We start from the raw sequence: 19257 nt of genomic DNA, 5'->3' as shown, positions 1-19257 counted from the left end.
TTATGGCAGATTTTACTTACTAATCAATGTTGTCCAAAACTATCCCGTGTCCTCCTCGTCCACACCAGCATCCGTAGAGGTAAAGGCGTTGTCGGTCGTTCAAATTAAGACCTATCTCTTCTTCAACCAATTTTTGCACCAGATCGGTTCGGCCAGTTTGGGGGATTGTAACAAAGAAACCTTTCGTTTCTTCTCCCGGTAAGTAAAAATAAAAATGATAAAAAATGGCGACAATTCATAAAAATGTTCCAATAATTTTTCTGTATACAGGATGACCTTTTTACTTTTTGAGGACCGCTTTGGTCATTTTCGTTCTATATTAAGGTGTTTTGATACAGTTTTTCAGAGGCCACACCGATATTTTTCAATCGCCTTAAAAGTGGTTTTTTCCTCGTCCGATCGCTATGAAATTTTCACCAGTAATTGGTTATGGATTGAGTGAAAATATAGTTTTAAGTTAAATCTTTATTACTATGACAACAATAAACAAAAAACTTTGAAACTGAGAAAAGCCGAATTTTGTGTGATCTAAATTTAAATCTGCTACTGAAAATCCAACACTAGGAACTTAATATAAAGTTTGGTGTTTAGCAAACAATCTCCGTAAGAAGTAAAACGATCTGTATGTTTGAATTCGACTAAAGCGAAAATATATTTCAAACCTTAAATTTTCAATAGCCGTGATAGATTATTTAATAAAAGCGTTATAAATGACTCAAATTATTCTTAAGTAGTGTCAGAATGCTGCTTGATAACATATTTTGATGCTAGGAAATTTTGGTGTACTTTCGTTCTTGCGATCTTAAAAACTAACCCCGGTGTTTTCTCACCATCTGTCTAAGTGCAACTTCATTCAGAATTTGGACTTTTAGCGCTTTCTTGAATATCTCCGAAACAACTCGAACGAGTTTTTTTTTAAATCTCTTCACATAATATTCATAATGTATATAAAAATGTCTGAAACTTTCAGTAAGATTGATTCACTGCAGCACCTTGAAATTTCAAGACAAACCTACCTTTATACGAACCGGTCAAAAATCTGCGTTACAACATTCACATCCTCGGAGACCCAGGGGCAGTCAGTCGGGTCGGGAGAGAGGCGAGACTAAAGTTTTCAAGTACGAGCAAAAGAGCCCCTGGGTACCGACTCTCACCGAACTATTTCCAAAAATTCAAGCAGATGCCGGCTCCTGATTGGGCACAAAAAATGCTTTGTATTATTGTGCCCAATCGGCCAACAGTTCCTCCTGAGTTCTTTTCGTGAGTTCGTACACGACGGCTATTGTCTCGATCACGGCTTGTCTGGCTCATGCACCAAAGAAATGCACGCAGTCAGGAAACTTTCAGTTTGATATAAAATCCCCATCAGATTTCAAAATATTGTCTGCCCGAAAACAAAGACGCTTTTCCAAAAATACAAGCTTGAGCTTACAACAGGTATTCACGCGTGCATCGGTCGCGCGTCTTGCGTAAATACTAGGGAGTTTTTAGCGGAGCTCCCGCGCGCGAAGCGCGCGCGCAGCGGAGCATCATGGGTAAGAAATTTGGTAAACTATCCATCCCAGAAAATTTGGTTATGACGTAGCGTACGCCCGTCCGTACACACACACTTCATGTAAGCCGATGTCAAATGTCACAATAGATCTTGCACAACTTGACTAGCCTCTTAGTTATGTAAGCCACCGGTATGAGTACGATTAGATTGACAGCTGTCAAAATCAGACATCCGCTGACAATTATCACATGACCGTCTCGCGGGCTCAGATAAAAGACCAGTCGTTTTGCCCCTATATATAAGCTGATATAATATGTCACACTTACCAATTCAACATAAAAACGAAACTACGCCAGGCAAGGCTGTCAGTTGGCTGACAGTCGTTTAAAGTTACATTGGTAGGCCAAATTAAGGTCAATTGACAACTGTCAAAATGGGACATGTGCAGACCGCTATCAGAAAACTCATAACGAGGGCTCAGATTCGCTCAGGTACACGATCTGGCATTTTCCACTACATGCCGGACGGAAATGTCCTACTCACACTCGTAGTCTGTTAATTCGAATATTCGCCATTCTAATGAAGGTTAATTGACAGCTGTCAAACTAGAGTATACGCTGACAATCATCACCTTAGTGGATCGCGGGCTCGTTTTTCTATCTATTGAGTTCACGTAGTGTTTAAAGTTTTGCACTGATATTTTATTTGATCACGGGCTCAATTCGAAGCCCCATAGCTTTATAGAAAATCTATCCATCCTAGAAAGTTCGGCAATCACGTGACCGTACACCGACCACCCGACCTTCCGTCCGTCCGCACCACAGGCATACCAATGTTTAATCTCACACTTTCTAGCTAGTTTGGGAGCCTGCAACCTGATATTGTACATCCATGTTTTGATTAATTGACAGCTGTCAAAACAGTGTTTCTGCTGACCAGTATCGCCTGACCATATCGCGGGCTCAGGTATCGACCCTCTGAGTTCGAGAAATATTTTGAAGATATTCGCTGACAAGTTGCTTCTTTTCAAATGATCGCAGGCTCAAGTTCAATTTTTTTAAAATGCATATGAAATAAGTCGTGTTTCATGAGCCGCACTTTTAAAATGTTGATTTCGCACTGATCTCGGACACGAAAATTCAACCGGCTTTTACATTTACATGCAGGGAAGGCAATCGCTTTTGACTTTTCTCACTGTCACGCGTTGATCACGCTCTACGTCCAATTTTTATGTTCTGATTGGTCTAAATTTGACAGGTGAGTTTATGCGGAAAATTTTGCAGTGTCTGGAAACTTGCTTACTGATAGCTGGAGCTGAGAGAGTTTTGTGTCATCTTGTGATGTTTTAAACTGTCTTTTTCTACTTGGTGTACAAAATGAAATACAGCTGCTATCAAGATTTTTCTGTAATTCGTGGCTGGTTTGTTTATTGCGCTTTTTGTTGACAAATGCACCGCTTGTCAAAGTCATTGGAAATCCGATTTCGGATGGCATCGTTTTCAAAAATGAGCTTACTCACTTACCCTTGCTTGAGGCGTAAGAAGGTTGAAAAGTCTCAAGCGATTCTGGAACACTTGATGACCTTCAGAAGCAGCATCTTGACTGGTAAGCTTGAGCCATTATAGTTTTTGATGTTTTTTTTTTTTCGGTTTCCTGAAGTCGAGCGTATGGTTTATGTGGCTTAAGTTAAAACACGAGCAATGATCTAACCTAAAATAGTATCAGGTTTAAAAAGCCTTTAGACATTTTTCGACCCGCAAATTCAAAGAAAAGGTTCCGAACATTATTTAGTTATGATTTTGGCTGTAAACAGAAAGCTCTTAGTGATTTTCTTGCCTCGAGTTCATCTTGAAAAAGAGCGAACACCGGGAAGCCGGCTTAAAACATAAATAAGCTTATGCTTGCCTGACTCATGATTTTCTGAGACACTTTACTCTCAATACTTATCTTCGAAAAAAAATTATTGTCTGTGTACATGTTTCACCAAATTAAACTTATTTTATTGATTGTTAGTAGTCCCTCTCGCAATTTTCATCGCTGCACCGGTTGTTTCCAGTCGAACATAAACATCGCATGTAGGAATACTCAAAACGCCGCGCGTAAATACCACTCGCTTTTAAAGATTACACATAGCAAAATCATACACAGTTTAATGAATAAAGGGAAATAAAACCTAAACATAACAATTTCTCTATCATGTTGAAGCGTAAATAATGGTAACTCTATTAATCGCATTGCAAATTTGGTGCCTGTCAAAAGTGAGAACCCGTCCGGCTGGCCGAAAAATGATTTTGGGAATTTTTTTTATCGTTTTCATTAAAAGCCCATAATTATTACCCCGCATATCACATAGGACCAGATTTTTCTAACAGAAAACGTTTTTTAATTCAATGCTATAATTTGTTGTGCAAAGGAAGCGCGTGCTTTGATCGTCGTGGATATTGAATGAGTGCAAATTCTCTTGCAAAATTGTGAAAAACTGCAGAATTATAGGTTTAAATAGGGCAAAAAAGAACAAATTCTGTCCGAGGTCTGTGTACTGTTTACCTGAGACGTGATGAGAAAAAGTATGTTTAAAAGGCTGGTTTACACGCCACCAGATTTGTCGCCAAGATTTACTAGTAAACTAAACTTGTCGAACACAAAAAATCCGGCCTGATTTTTATTTTGGCCTCTCTTTTAGACAGAGGAATGCAACGTGTAAATTGGCTGCCGCCAAGGACTATCGTGGCGCATGTGTTTCTTAAAATTATATTTCGGTGTTGTCCAATTATTCATAGTCTCTCTGATGGAGCAATGTTGGAGAGACTGGTGAATGCCACATTATGATGCTACAGCTAATGCAAATACAATACACGAATAGGTCTATTTGTTTTCCAGGCCTAATCTTATTGTTTGAGTTAAATTATGAATTAATTAACGGGAGCTTCGCTTTTAGCCCTGGCTAAATCTATATATTAAAAGATACCACGACGGCTGACAACCACGTGGCAAGGAAAAGTGAATTCACATTTTTTCAGTCTCTATCGTGATTATTCCAACTGGCTTACTTTGTCAAATGCAAGCGCTGACTCTTCTGGCGCTGAATTCAACCATCCAAGTTCATGAAGAGAATGAATTTTGTCATTGCTTGTTTACGTCCTTCACAAAACGTGAAATTAGGCATTTTCACAGGTAGTCGTGCAGTTGACGGCAAAGAAATGTACAAAAAAGCGTGATGCACGTGCAAAGTTGTTGTTTTGCCCTGTGAAGCTATTGCTAATTTGACTTTCTCGTCGCCGCCGCGTCTTAAAGTTCCTATTATTTACGATACATTGTGATCCGTCAAAAACAGAATATTCTCTGGGAAAATTAAATTGCTCCTGCTGATAGCATCCCAAACGTTCCTTCGTTTCTGGTTAGGAAAGTAGAAAATAAAAGTTTTTCTTGCACGCACAAGCTTGATGAACGAACCGGGCAAGTGTTGCGAGACAATAGCCGTCGTGTACGAACTCACGGAAAGAACTCAGGAGGAACTGTTCGCCGATTGGGCACAATAATACAAAGCATTTTTTTGTGCCCAATCAGGAGGCGGCATCCGCTTGAATTTTTGGAAATAGTTCGGTGAGAGTCGGTACCCAGGGGCTCTTTCGCCCGTACTTGAAAACTTTCGTCCTGCCTTTTCTCCCGACCCGACTGACTGCCCCTGGGTCTCCGAGGATGCAACATTCACTGTTTTGACGTTATGCTAATTTTTCCAAAATAATGCGCACCATACATACCTCCATGACTAATACTCACACTGAAATGTATTAGTCATGGATATTAGTTCGCCTTTCCTTACTAGGTATTTCTAGTGTTTATTGTTAGCGGAGCTCTGGCGCGCGAAGCGCGCCTGCGGAGCACCATGGGTAAGTAAATCTACCCATCCGAGAAAATTTGGTAATCACGTGACCGTACACCGCCCGCAGCCCGCCCGCCCGTCCGTCCGCACCATAGGACAACCAATGTTCAATCTCACACTTTCTAGCTAGTTTGGTAGCACAGGAAGACTGATATTGCACACATATTGTACATCAATGTTGTGATCAATTGACAGCTGTCGAAACAGGGTATCCGCTGACCGGTATTAACTGACCGTATCGCGGGCTCAGGTGTCGACCCATCGAGCTCGAGTATCTTTTTGAAGGTATCCGCTGACAAGTTACTAGTTTTCAAATGATCGCAGGCTTAAGTTTAATTTTCTTTAATTCATATGAAATATGTTGTTTTTTATATGTGTCGCACTATTAAAATTTTGATTTCAAACTGACCTCGGAAGCTAAAATTCAGCCAGTTTTTACAGGCAGGGAAGACATGCCAGTTGCTTTTGCCTTTTCTCACCAAGGTCACGCGTTGGTCACGCTCTACGTCCAATTTTTATGCTCTGATTGGTCAAAATTTGACAGGTGAGCTCATGCAGAAAATTTATGCAGCATCTTGAATCTTGTTTACTTTGACAGCTGAAGCTGACAGAGTCTTGTGTCAACTTGTGATGTTTTTAACTGTCTTTCTCCGCTGAATGTACAAAATGAAATTCTGTTGCTATCAAGAGTCTTCTGTTCTTCATAGCTAGTTTGTTTATTGGGTTTTTGGTTGAGAAATACGTCGCTTGTGAAAGTCGGAAATCCGATTTCGGGTGGCATCGTTTTCGTTTTTCACCTTGCTTGATGCGTAAGAGGGTTGAAAAGTCTGAAGCGATTCTGGCCTTACTTAATAGTTTTCAGAGCATCTCGAATGGTAAGCCTGAGTAATTATTGTATTTGATGTTTGTTTTTTTATATTTAATTTAACGAAGTCGGGCTTAGTTTATGCGGCTATTTAGTTTATGCACGTTTGTAAGATTTGAGACAATGATCGATCTGACCGAGTATCAGGTTTGATTATAAGCACGGGGGGCTAGCATCGAGGTCTGGAACCGAGTTTATATGATCGCCCCAGTTAAGAAATTTGGCCGAGTGAGACTGAGTACCATTTTCCTTCAAAGCAAATATCAACAAATATGGCGGAGAATGCAGACATGGAGAGTGACGATGAGTTTTTGCTCGGTTTTGAGTCTTCCCGCGTCCAAACATCAAGGAAAGGTTTTCAAGAACATTTTTAATGGAATTTTTGGACATCAGGAGGCGTGATGTATGAACAGCTCTTGGGTGACTAAACTTATCGTGTTTCGGCATCTCTGCAAGTTCACTTATTTATAAGCTTCGTGAATTTTCGAGCAAGCAGCCTGGTCTCCATCTCTTATATTTTTCCACCTACAGCGGTATTAAGAACTCTCTTCCTTATCCTAAACATATGCTACGAGCTCACTATAGTAGTATGAGTCTTGCAACAGTCATATAGGAATGTTCATTAAACAAATTTTCTACTTCGCTGTTCGTCAGTTTGTTTGTAAACCGGGAGCCACAACAAATATATATGGGGGAAAATACAGAATACAGGGCCAATTTAGTAAAGCCAGAGTAAATTTTCCAGTCACTTTGCTTCACATATACTGGGTCTATCAGTAAAAGATATTTTTAATATTATAGAAGGCTGGGAGGGTTTTACTGAACCTTCAAAACCTTCACCGGAATATCATTGGAGTGATAATCAATAAATTTCCAACAGCAGTACTGTATTTAGTAGTTTCGTATTAGATAGTGACTTCGGTTTCAAGTATTTCCTTGGAATTGTTTGTACAAGAATTACACTGTAGTTCTGAATTTTAATTGAAATGATTATAATGGTTTAGTGCGGGGAAGAGGCTTATCCAGTGGCTAATAAGAGTGAGTACATCAAAGGGAGTATGCATTGAGAAAATCCCTCAAAGGACTGAAGTACAAGAAACAGAAAAAAAGAAAATTGAATGTTTTGCAAAGTTTATAAAGAGAATCAGAAGGAGCTTGAAAAATGTACAACTTCAGTTGTTTGTGTAAGTTATGAATTTGATTTACGACAAAAACAAACAAGGTAAAATTGATTTTTTATCAACCATCAAAAGAAGTTATTGTCTCTGAAGCCCAATCCCCTCAGCAGTTCTTTCTATGATACTACCCTTGGCTTACTTGGCCTAGATGGGTATGTGCTGCTGATTTAGGGTGGTGACCATTTCACCCTTTAGAGTTTTGAACAGGGTGTCTGTTTGGGCTGTGAAGGTTGATGAAGAGCAGTCTATAGTTACATTTTTGGTACCACCATTTTTCCCCAAGTTTTTTTTCCATGTTTCTAAGTTTAAAAGTTAACTTAATTCTGTATATTAGTAAATGAAATGAATCAGAATTATAAAATAACGGCTCCTGGCTTAAAAAGGGTAGGGAAATAAACAATGTGTCCTACTATGCCACCCATAATCTCTTTCAGGGCAAGCCCAGGGAGGTGATCTGACATTTTAATACCCTTTTACCACTTGTTGTAACAGCAAAGCCGCAGGGAGGTGATCTGACATTTTAATACCCTTTTATCACTTGTTGTAACAGCAAAGTCAGTGAATGTTTATGGTCTCTGAAAAATGTTTTTGCCTGCCTCAACACAAGTTTCCAATATTCAGTTGACTACAAATAAATATGTTATCTTAATAATATGATTTTACATTTTTTTTCCAAGGCATCCTATGGTGTTTTTCATATCCAGTTGAGAGGATTTGATTTCATTAACTACATTTATATACAGACACAAACTAACCTGGCAGGTTGATGTCCAAAGGTGTTAAAAAGTACATGCAACTGTATGGCAAAAACTGATCACAGTGGGCAAAGGACAGGCAAAAATAGAAATGTCACCATTTCCCTGACTTTATAAATTCCCTTTGAAGCATATTTAGCCAGATGTGGTCCTTGTCAAAACATGCAAAGTTGAACATTTATTTTCTGAACCTAGCTAATCCCATCTTCTTTAAACCATAATCTTGTTCCAAGGGGTAGTGTAGTGTTTGGAATTTATAATTTTTCCCTCTTTTGTTTGCAACAAAACACATTTGAATGAGAACTCAAACTGAAGGCAGTGTAATAACTGATGTCATGAAAAGCGAATTCCAAACACAAAAAATAATTACCCTTTTAATTGCCTAAGATTCATTTGTTAGAAACTACGGTAAAGTTTAAATTAAATCACACGAAGAACGAAACTTTAACATATCAACAAGTGCAAAATCAAGAGAGAATGATCTCTTGGCAAAATTTATTTAGCTTCTAGTACTTAAAGAAACACATGAACTACGAGATTTGACCATGCCACTCAATCATCCAACGCAACTCTGCCAGGATAAGTTCTCAATCAAGGATGTAAAATTAAGAATCTCAATCATTATTTCTTCTCGTCTTAAAGGTGTAGTAAAACCGTAAACAACTCTGACAACTCTTTTACTCGACCACAGCCAAGACACTTTTTTTAATATCGCGAAGAATTAATTTAGGGCCTTTCACTTGAAAATATAAACTCTTCTACAAACGTATTGGAGAGCTGGCCCTTCTTTTAGTCTTGTGGGTCTTCTAAACAGAAACACATAGTCAAAAGGTCGGACATCGAGGAACATGTTCACTAGCCTCGTTCTCAGCGTAGTAAACCGCATGTAATGACAAACGCAAGACCAGAAGAAAAGAAAACGTAAGCTCCACATTACCGCGGAAAAAAATTGGCTACAGCAAAGTCGAAAGAAAGCAATGACCAACAAGATTAAAATTATAAAAGCGAATTCACTTCACACTGTCGAATCGCTGCGAAGATGAGCTCCTTGTTATTTTTCCCAGCCCGTTTCGCGCATGCTCGCTACAGTTGTCGAATGATTGACAGATTTCTTAACTGGGGCGATCATGGAAAGCCGAAAAGCGGCAAGATCAAAGGCCGTTGCCAGCCCACCATGATTATAAGCTTATAGAACTTTAAAAAGCCTTTAGATATTTTCTCACTGCAAATAGAAAGAAAACGTTCCAAAGAATATTCAGTTATAATTTTGTTTTAGTTTCTCGAAACCTTACAAACCGTACAACTATCGTGCATCTTGTGGTACAAGTCTAATACAAGCTACGTAGAAGTTCAAGTGTGACTCACTGTTGTAAAGGGACAAGTTTACATACCATCGCTTAACTATCGCTTTTTATGGCCAGCTTTGGTCCAAGTCACCGAATTCTGTACGCGTCTTCGAAGTTTGTTTTCCTGTGAGATTAAAGCACACACTGTGTTGTTCTGTTGACTTTGGATCGCTTTAATGCAGTCACAGCTACTTAAGAATAATTTGAGTCATTTAAAACGTATCACGGCTATTGGAAATTTAATGTTTGAAATATATCTTCGTTTTAGTCGAATTCAAACGAACAGAATTTTTTACTTCTTAAGGAGGTTATTTGCTAAACACCAGACTTTAAGTTCCTCTAGCAGGACTAGATCGCGCAAAATTAGGCGTTCATCAATTTCAAAGTTTTTTGTTTATTGTTGTCATAGTAATATCCATTTTACTTAAACCTACATTTTGACAAATTTCAATCTATAGTCAATCATTGCTGAAAATTTTATAGCGATCAGACAAGGATAAAATCACTTTGAAAGCGATTGAAAAATATCGCTATGGCCTCCGAAAAACTATATCGAAACACCTTCAACGATGCATATTTTCCTTCCTTCGCTTTCAAGCTATTTAAGCTGGTAAACAACAACTTCAGCATGGATAGATCTTTCCACAGGTACTTCATCTTGGGAATTCTGACTACTCCTGAAGACTTACACACACAGATTAATTTACCAGATTAAAAAATTTGTAAACTGAAAAAAAAAAGCAGTTCCCATGTTTTATGTCAATGTAAGTTAAAAGATAAGATTTGTATTAGAATGTGATTAAAACAAACTAACAAATTGATTTGTAAGTTATCGTTTTAATCTGAGAAACTTTTCTGATTCATCATTATTTTTTGCTGGGTTGCCAGAAACCTTTACAAAATACAAACAAACAAGCAAACAAATAACAAACTAACAAAAAAATAACAACAACAACAACATTTAGATTACCAAAAGCGATTAGAAGCACTATCCATCCAACAAAAATGGAGCAGACAGTATTCATCTCTGTCCTGTGAAAAAGAGACATCCACAAATTGGGTAAGTAAGGTTTAGCTACTATTGTCATGATTTAAAATATTTTCTTCGGGCTTTATGACATAATTGCTACGTTGACTGATCTTACATGTATTATAATCAAAAGAGGATAAGGTATAATCCAGTATCCGTACTTTGTTCAAATAAATAATTCATATATCTACGCTATAGCTACGCCGGTCCGATCCTTAATTTTTAAAGCTAGATCAAGAGATGATTTGAGTAAGCGATTAGCTCCCAATTGCTTGGTAATCGAACACGTCACCGTCATCCCTGTTTGAATCCTATCATATATAGAGGATATTACATGGTGGCGCAAAATATGAATTTTATTTTTGAGTGGCAAAACAATATTTTACGAACGAGCGTAGCGAGTGAGTAAAATATTGTTTTTGCCACGAGAAAATAAAATTCATATCTTCAAGCCGCCATGTGATATTCTTTTTATTATATAGACAAAAAGACATCGATAAAATAATAGACTAAGAGAGAAATTACCGAAATTACGTCATCGATAAACTCACATGTGAGATTATGGAAAATAGACCACTCGGGTCACGGATGTAGATTTTATGAATTTTACGAGTGGTATATTTTCCAGTAAAACACTCGTGTCTATATCATAAAATACCATATAATATCATATAATATCACCTCAATTTTTCGTCTTTGTAGATGAATTTTCCGCGTTCTTAATTAACCAGAAATATTAAAGGTAAATGGAAACTGGCCCTCTGATTGGTTAACGAGGTGAGGTAGCTAAAAAGTGGCAACTTTGCGTCGCAAATGTTTAGATCAAAAACCGAAAAATTGAGGTTAAAACACAAACCCGAAAAACCATTGGCCCGTTAAGCTTCACATTTCTTAGTTTCCACAGTAATGAATACTCCCAAGTGTATTAATTATGATGAGAATAAATTGCACTCACAAAACTCAGTGGCAGATCTAGGGGAGGGGTTCGGGGGATTATGTTCCCCGCCATATTTTAGACCAAGCTGGGGCTCGCAAGGGAAAAATATATTGTCGAGAACGCCCCCCCCCCCCCACTTATCTTAGGGCTTGGATTAGCGGCCCCTACACTTCTCGAGCTGATTCAACTACTAGATTTGTTTTGACCAGTCTTCTAGTTTTAGAAACTGAACAATCCCGGTTCTCCAAATTTGAATTTGCTTTCAGTGGATGGAAAATAAAAAGGTTAAAGGTCAAATGAACCAAAAATTCGGAATTTTTTATTTTAGTTCAATTCTAAGGAAATATGTTTAATATGAACCAAATAAACATTCTATGAAGTTTCAGCTCAATTCTAGCAAGTATCTCCGAGATATTCGCAATTAAAAATTGCTGTTTTTTGGCCCTTATCTTCGTAGAGCGGTCGGAAAAATTGTCGGAAAAAACAGCTTGTGACGTCAATGTTGGTCAGGTGAAAAAAGCGGGAAATTCAAAACAGAGCTTTTTGAGTCGACTTGGCGCAGAAGTGGTTTGTGCGGCCATAAATTCAAAAGTTGCAAGCTGTGGTTATAACCTTCTTATTATTTAATTTTCTCGAAGAATACATCATAGTACAACGGACTTAAACGACATTTACTAATTTCCTTGAGTTGTACTGGAAATGTGCGTGCTTAAGTCTGATTTTTTTCAAGATGCATTCACAAAATGTGTTCATATAAGGAATTTGCTGGATATATAAGGTCCGGAGCTCCGCCGTGGACACAAAAACAAAATATCTTTGTATAATAATCTGCCCAAAGAAATTCAAGTTTGCCCCCAATGCGTTTGAAGTCACTGAACTTTGTCGCACTCGAGCTGATATTTTAAAACCCACGCTCGATCGGACATTTCTAGCTCCGCAGATCACTAAAATATAAACAACATCCTCGATGTAGAAGTTTTGGCGTTGATATGTGGGCAGAAAAAGAGTTAATCTTTATCTAGTAAATCTTCCCCAAGATCTTCTCAAAGCAACCATAGCTTTTTAAACTTGATCGTTTTGCGCAGATTAATTTTGCTTTGTGTGGTCAAGTTGAACATGCATAACACCTGTTAAAAACCTACGCGTAAGTAAGATTTCCTTCAAACAAGTTGAAGTTACATTATTGCAAAAACTTCTTTCCAATTATGTGTAAGATTTAATTACCGATTGAGGTCAGTTTAAGGACCATAGAGGCCACTTTAAGCTGGCAAAGAGATGCCACAAGCAAAGAACAATTCCATCATGCATAAAATTCAGCTTAAGTGAACTAAAAAAGCTTCAATAAGGTTGCAAAGCAACAAATTTTCATTTTAAAAAAAACATAAGGCTTAAGGCTCTTATAACTGCTGACAAAGAAGAAGTGAATTTTCTGTACGGAAACAACCTACCTATAAAAGATCTTAAAAGCAAAAGATCAGTTGCGAGCTTCGCAGCCAAGCCATGATTCCGACTACTTGGCTAGATTAGCTACTTTTTTTGAGTAATAAATAACTGGTCCATGCGAGGGTCTTCATTCAAGCAAATTTAACTCAGCAAACTGAATCATTAGAAAATACAGAAAACTGCACATAAGGATTTGTTTTGCTTGCTTCAGTCAAATCCAGCTCGGGCAAAGAGTCGATTGTTTTGGAGTCACTGCCGGCAGTTGTCGTTCTCCGCTACTTCACAGCGAGTGAAAGGAAAATTTGCGTACAGAAAGATAACAAAACTATGTAATTAAACTGAAAAAACTAAAGGAAAAAAACTCTGACTATTATTATTTGAGCAACAGAAAAATGATCAAAGTAGTCTTTTCATCTCAAGTAAGCTTGCTGGCCTTCTAAAGTTCCGAGGAAGTTTTAAGCACTCAAGTTTGTTCACTCGCAAGCGTTAGCATTACGGTTCTTCGACTGAAGACAAGGATAAAGCTGGTTCTGCAAAGGTAAATAAATCTGGGCATGTAAAAAAACTAACCGTAACTACTAATGACAGAATACAAGCGGGTTTTAATTCAGTCCGGCGAAAGACGGCGAAGAACTGGACACAAAATCAATTCACAAATCGAATGCACGATTATCAGGAAAATACCAGCCTCTTTGGAAATGTTCAAAACGTTTTATTCCTCATCAGACTGACGGATGATCTGTTTTTACTCTGACATTGGTTGTTCTGAATCCAAAGTAATTTTCAAGTGACGAAAAAACAACAACAACAACAACAAAAACAAAAAAAAGCCTTTACAAGGAGCAAACGTTCGCACCTCGTGAATTTCATTTAGTCTCAGTCAGAACTCTCGCAGAACGAGACAAACAAACGAAGGCGATAAGGGATGCGCAGAAGCTTGCGCAGAACGTTTTTCCGCCCTGAAAGACCAACATTGACGTCACGTAGTCTCCAGTCTATCACGCGGCCATTTCAGAAACGTTTTCGTGAAGTTTTCGGAAATGCTCGGATTTTGATCTTTTATCTTTCTATAAAGGCTTGGGAAGAAAAATCTTTACCAAATCTCACTTAGGATGGTTCTTTTTAGTGTTTGGTGAAGGTAAAGCGACAAAAGAAAATATGTCAATTTTTTGCTTCATTTGACCTTTAAAAAGAATATAATTTTGACCTCCAGGAGACAGCACTATATGATGACAAAGAATAAACATGACAAGAGGATATCAATTAGTTTAACAATCAAATTATCGCAAATGAACTTACATGTACACTGAGAATAGTCAAAGGAGTTGATTTGGTTTTGTGACTTTTTTCTAGGCAAATTACTTGTTCCCTGAGCTGCTATTTTAATAATGCCAGTTGACAGAAAGTTAACAGCTATTTATTGCCGATAACACAAAGAATTTGAAATTTTAATGATATGAAGTGTAAATAAATCGCTAAGGGACAATGTTCAACCTGCATGGTAAAGCAGGAGGGAATATTTTAGTGTTTGGTGAAGGTAAAGCGACAAAAGAAAATATGTCAATTTTTTGCTTCATTTGACCTTTAAAAAGAATATAATTTTGACCTCCAGGAAACAGCACTATATGATGACAAAGAATAAACATGACAAGAGGATATCAATTAGTTTAACAATCAAATTATCGCAAATGAACTTACATGTACACTGAGAATAGTCAAAGGAGTTGATTTGGTTTTTAGCTAAGGGACAATGTTCAACCTGCATGGTAAAGCAGGAGGGAATATTTTAGTGTTTGGTGAAGGTAAAGCGACAAAAGAAAATATGTCAATTTTTTGCTTCATTTGACCTTTAAAAAGAATATAATTTTGACCTCCAGGAAACAGCACTATATGATGACAAAGAATAAACATGACAAGAGGATATCAATTAGTTTAACAATCAAATTATCGCAAATGAACTTACATGTACACTGAGAATAGTCAAAGGAGTTGATTTGGTTTTGTGACTTTTTTCTAGGCAAATTACTTGTTCCCTGAGCTGCTATTTTAATAATGCCAGTTGACAGAAAGTTAACAGCTATTTATTGCCGATAACACAAAGAATTTGAAATTTTAATGATATGAAGTGTAAATAAATCGCTAAGGGACAATGTTCAACCTGCATGGTAAAGCAGGAGGGAATATTTTAGGACTCATGTTTCGTTCTGCGTCTCTGTCGTTAGTTCCTGGTGATTTAAGATCTGAACTTGAGCTTAGTCATCGATGAAAAGCTCTCCGCTCCCAAGTATGAGTCATCACGACCATCCTTTTATTTAAAAACAGTATAGATAAAAAAAAATACACTATTTTAAAAGCCAGCCTCAAAAGTTAAAAGAAAACTTTGAAAGTTTTTGAGTAGTATTTAATCCCTAAGGTAAAAGACAAGATCTCTGGCGATCTCCATATTCTATTTTGTCACGGTTTTGATAGCAGCGTGATGGGCGGTTTTTATTCCTTATCTGGAACAAGAGAGAAAGAGAAAGAGCGTCGCGTATTTATCGGAGACAACTCTTCGCATCCACACCCTCCTTCCTTTTATGCGTCGTATGGTTAAAAATGAAGTATCTTACTCATGCATAATTTTTTCACAAATCTCCACTGAAGAAAATATAAGTGATCGAGCTTTCAAAAAAGGAAAGGGACGCCTTTTTCTAGATGTAATATTCAAGGGTTCTACTTTACTGAACTTTATTCTAAATTTAATTGGTGCTTGTTGGAAAGGTGTTCGTTGTACTTTCCAACTTTTACTAGAAGTAGCCTAATAATGTCCTCATACATTGTAAGTAATGGGATTAATTGACAGTAAACTACAGTAGTACTACAGATGAAATATAGATCGAGAACAGCTCACTTATAACCATTTTTTATTACTAAGCCTTTGTTGTTTTTTTTAGTAAACAAAGTGAACGAATAGAAGCAAGTGATGATCAATTTGCGTGGTTTCAAGATACTTTCTGAGAAACATTTTGCTAGTCTTCTTTAACTAAAAAGCTCATGTAGGTACCTAATAATGGTTTGCTGTCATCTTTCCAGTTCGGATTCCGATCTAAACGCTCTACTGAACTAGCGGTTACATATTTTACGGACAAAATCAGGAAAGAAGTTGACAATGGAAACATCGTGGGTGCTGTTTTTATCGATCTGTCAAAAGCATTTGACACTGTTAGTCATTCATGCCTTCTTAACAAGTTGCCGTCTTATGGAATTAACAATAAGGAGCTTCATTGGTTTACTGATTATTTGTTTTCTCGAACGCAATCAGTCCAATTCAAAGGTGCTTTGTCAGATGCCAATCCCATATTTTCTGGAGTTCCACAAGGAAGTATATTGGGTCCGCTATTGTTTACTATCCATTTTAATGATGTGCATACGCCTCTTCAGTCAACCTCAGTCATCACTTATGCGGATGATACAGTAATTTTCACGGCTGCTAAAGATCTGGAATCCATTCAAAGGCATCTCAGTGAAGATTGCCACAACCTGTCTTCTTGGTTTCGTGATAATGAGCTTGTCCTTAATCTAAAAAAGGGCAAAACTGAGTGTATGATCTTTGTTACCGCCAAAAGGCTTAATGCATTGAATGGAAGACAACTAGCCTTGACTGTAAATGGACACTGATTAATACCACGTCATCGTATAAATACTTGGGTGTAAACTTGGATTCATCCTTAAATCTCGAATCACATTTTGACAAAATGTATAAAAGAGCAGCTGGAAGATTTAATTTACTCAGGAGAATCCGACCTTTAATCGACAAGAGCAGTGCTGAGAAAATCTACAAAGCAATGATTCAACCTGTTTTTACGTACTGTGGAACTTTGGGTCTAGGTTGGTCACATTCCCGTAAGAGTCGAATTGAAAGCATTGAACGTCGAAGTCAGAAAGTCATTGGTGGAAATTATCAAGTCCAGACAGTGGAGAGTTTAATAAAGAGGCAGTCCTGCCAGCTTGTGTTTGATTGTCTTCAGGATAATGTCTGTACCCCTTTTAAAGGATATTTTACAAAAAATGAACACAACATTAACACTAGAAACAATGGGTGTTCACTAAAACTTCCCAAAACCAAATTAGAATTTGGACCTAGAAGTTTTGCCTTTCAAGGGGCTCTAGTTTATAATACTTTACCTCGGCATTTAAGAACTGTAAACTCTAGGTTTCTTTTTAAGAGTAATTTAAAACAATTTTTTCAATAGTATTCCATAATTCATACTCTTTTCAGTCTTGTAAGTCGATGATTTTTACAGATTTTGATTTGTAAATCTTAGATTTCTTAGTGTTATTTTATTCTATTTTCCTTTTTCGATTTTATTTTTTATTTTTTAGCTAATTATGAGATAATTACAGGACCCTTTTGATAACAGTTCTTTTTATTAGAACTGATAGGTTATCCTGTATAAATATTCGCGTTATTATTATTATTATTATTAGTATAAGCTATACAGGTATTGATTAGTTTGGGTTGTTGATCATACGCAAAGACATAGAACAGTAATAGAATTTTGGAGTTAGAGAAATAGAATAAAAAGAAAACAAAATTCGACTTTTATTTAAGAAAGTTATTTAACACCTTAGCGCATGAACCATAATATTTTCGTAAAGAGTTTCACTCTTCATTATTCATAATTTTTTAATTACCTAGGCTTGAATAAGTTCTACCAGCAGAATTTCGAGCACAATAAACAATTTCAACCTTCAATGCCGGCAGGTGGAAACAGCCATTTTGTTTGCAGAATCCACGCGTAGTCACAACTGAGAGCAGAAACTTGGTCGAGCACACTTAATTATTAAACCCGTTCGCAGATATGGCAAAAGTAAACAAATGAATGTCCGGGCATGTGGCTGAAGTTAGTTTATATTGTGATCTGTTTTTAGGTTTTTCTCATGGTTGATTTCTGGTTCACTTCTCATTCTAGTAATCCTATTTTTTGTTTCGATTTTTCTCGAGTTTAAATATGCTCTGACGGCTTCGTACGTTTTTTCGTCTTTTTCAGGGGCTTTTTGCTCTAACTTTGTTTTTCACTTCTGTTGTCCTTGGCAATTGTCGCGGTTAGTGTAGTGTAAAAAATTATAATTTATGAGGTTGTCTATGTATTAATTATTTTAAATTTCTTCGTTTTGATCGTTTAAATTTTATCGCTTTTAATATGTTTTTTTTTTTGCGATTTTCGCCTATTTTATAGTACTCTATTTATCATTTGTGGTGTCAAATGGCCCTAAAGTCTTTTTTGATCTATCCTATTCGAAAATTCTCTCTCCCTTTTTCCCTCACCCCCTCCCTAATCATTTCCTCGTTTGACCTCTGTTTAGCTTTAGTGCCGGTGGTTGTCTCTTACCTTGCGAACCACAAAAGAATAACACGCCAAAAATCTGCATGCTTTGCAGGCTACCCCGAAAGGAAAATTAATACTCAATAGTACATGTTCTAAAACTTTAAGCGAACGGAAAAGTACTCGCTGCTGGGCAAGGGAGGTTCCATGTTCTGATATCAAGAAATATTGAGAACGAAATTCCATGTTGTATAAACAGAGGAACAGAAGGGTGTCACCTCAAAAAACAGAAAACAAGCTGCACCATTCTTGCTTCAAATAGCTAGATAGTTTGCACAGCCGGGTAGAGTTGTAACACGTTGGCAAACAGTCCAGAACTGTGTTTTTATTTCTCAGCATTCATCAAAAATCTGTGCGATGTCTTGGGTATCATGGAAAAGTTGTCGTTTTTGCCTAGCTGGCGATGAAAACGCAGACGAACGACAAAAACGCAACTTTTGTAAGGTCACTTTTTGGTACCACAGAATACCCTAGGACCACAGAAAACCCAAGATTTGTAGTTGAGTTCTCCTTTTAAAAGGTGTTTCGATACAGTTTTTTAGAGGCCATACCGATATTTTTCAATCGCCTTAAAAGTGTTTTTTTCTTTGTCTGATCGCTATAACATTTTCACCAGTAATTGACTATGGATTGAAATCTGTCAAAATGTAGTTTTAGGTAAAATCGATAATACCATGACAACAATAAACAAAAAACTTTGAAACTAAGAAAAGCCGAATTTTGTGTGATCTAGACCAGCTACAAGAAAGTAGTGTCCGATAGCCCGGGGCTAGTGGATTTTGCTATCGGGCAAGTGAATTCTGTTTTTAACTTGCCCAACAGGCATGTGATGTTTTTTGAGGAATTTGAATAACAGAAGAACTGTGAAATCAATTCTGCTCGTCAAAAAGGTTTGGGGCTATTTAAAATGACGTCTGGGCTAGTAAACTCTAGCTTCAGCTTGCCCGAAAGGCAAGCTG

The 19257-nt window shown here is 37.3% G+C and overlaps 1 protein-coding gene and 1 long non-coding RNA gene across 2 annotated transcripts in view; one reads left to right on the top strand and one right to left on the bottom strand.

The window, feature by feature from the left end:
• Nucleotides 1-57: 57 nt before the first annotated feature.
• On the bottom strand, nt 58-14315 carry LOC140921550 (uncharacterized). The gene is made up of 3 exons (XR_012164022.1): nt 14232-14315; nt 10493-10554; nt 58-189 (listed from the first exon to the last, which is right to left on the bottom strand). It is a non-coding gene; the product is annotated as an uncharacterized lncRNA (long non-coding RNA).
• A 2351-nt stretch (nt 14316-16666) lies between these two features.
• The window catches only part of LOC140953745 (UMP-CMP kinase-like), a 32910-nt gene continuing 30319 nt past the window's right edge, over nt 16667-19257 (top strand). Inside the window, exon 1 of the mRNA XM_073403140.1 lies at nt 16667-16945. Within this exon, the coding sequence (XP_073259241.1) occupies nt 16667-16945 (279 nt within the window). The remainder of the gene's footprint in view (nt 16946-19257) is intronic.

The sequence above is a fragment of the Porites lutea genome, chromosome 12 (genome assembly GCF_958299795.1).
Source record: "Porites lutea chromosome 12, jaPorLute2.1, whole genome shotgun sequence".
In the NCBI taxonomy this organism is placed as follows: domain Eukaryota; kingdom Metazoa; phylum Cnidaria; class Anthozoa; order Scleractinia; family Poritidae; genus Porites; species Porites lutea.
Note: the sequence above shows the minus strand (reverse complement) of the source record. Positions and strands in the feature narration are given on the sequence as shown.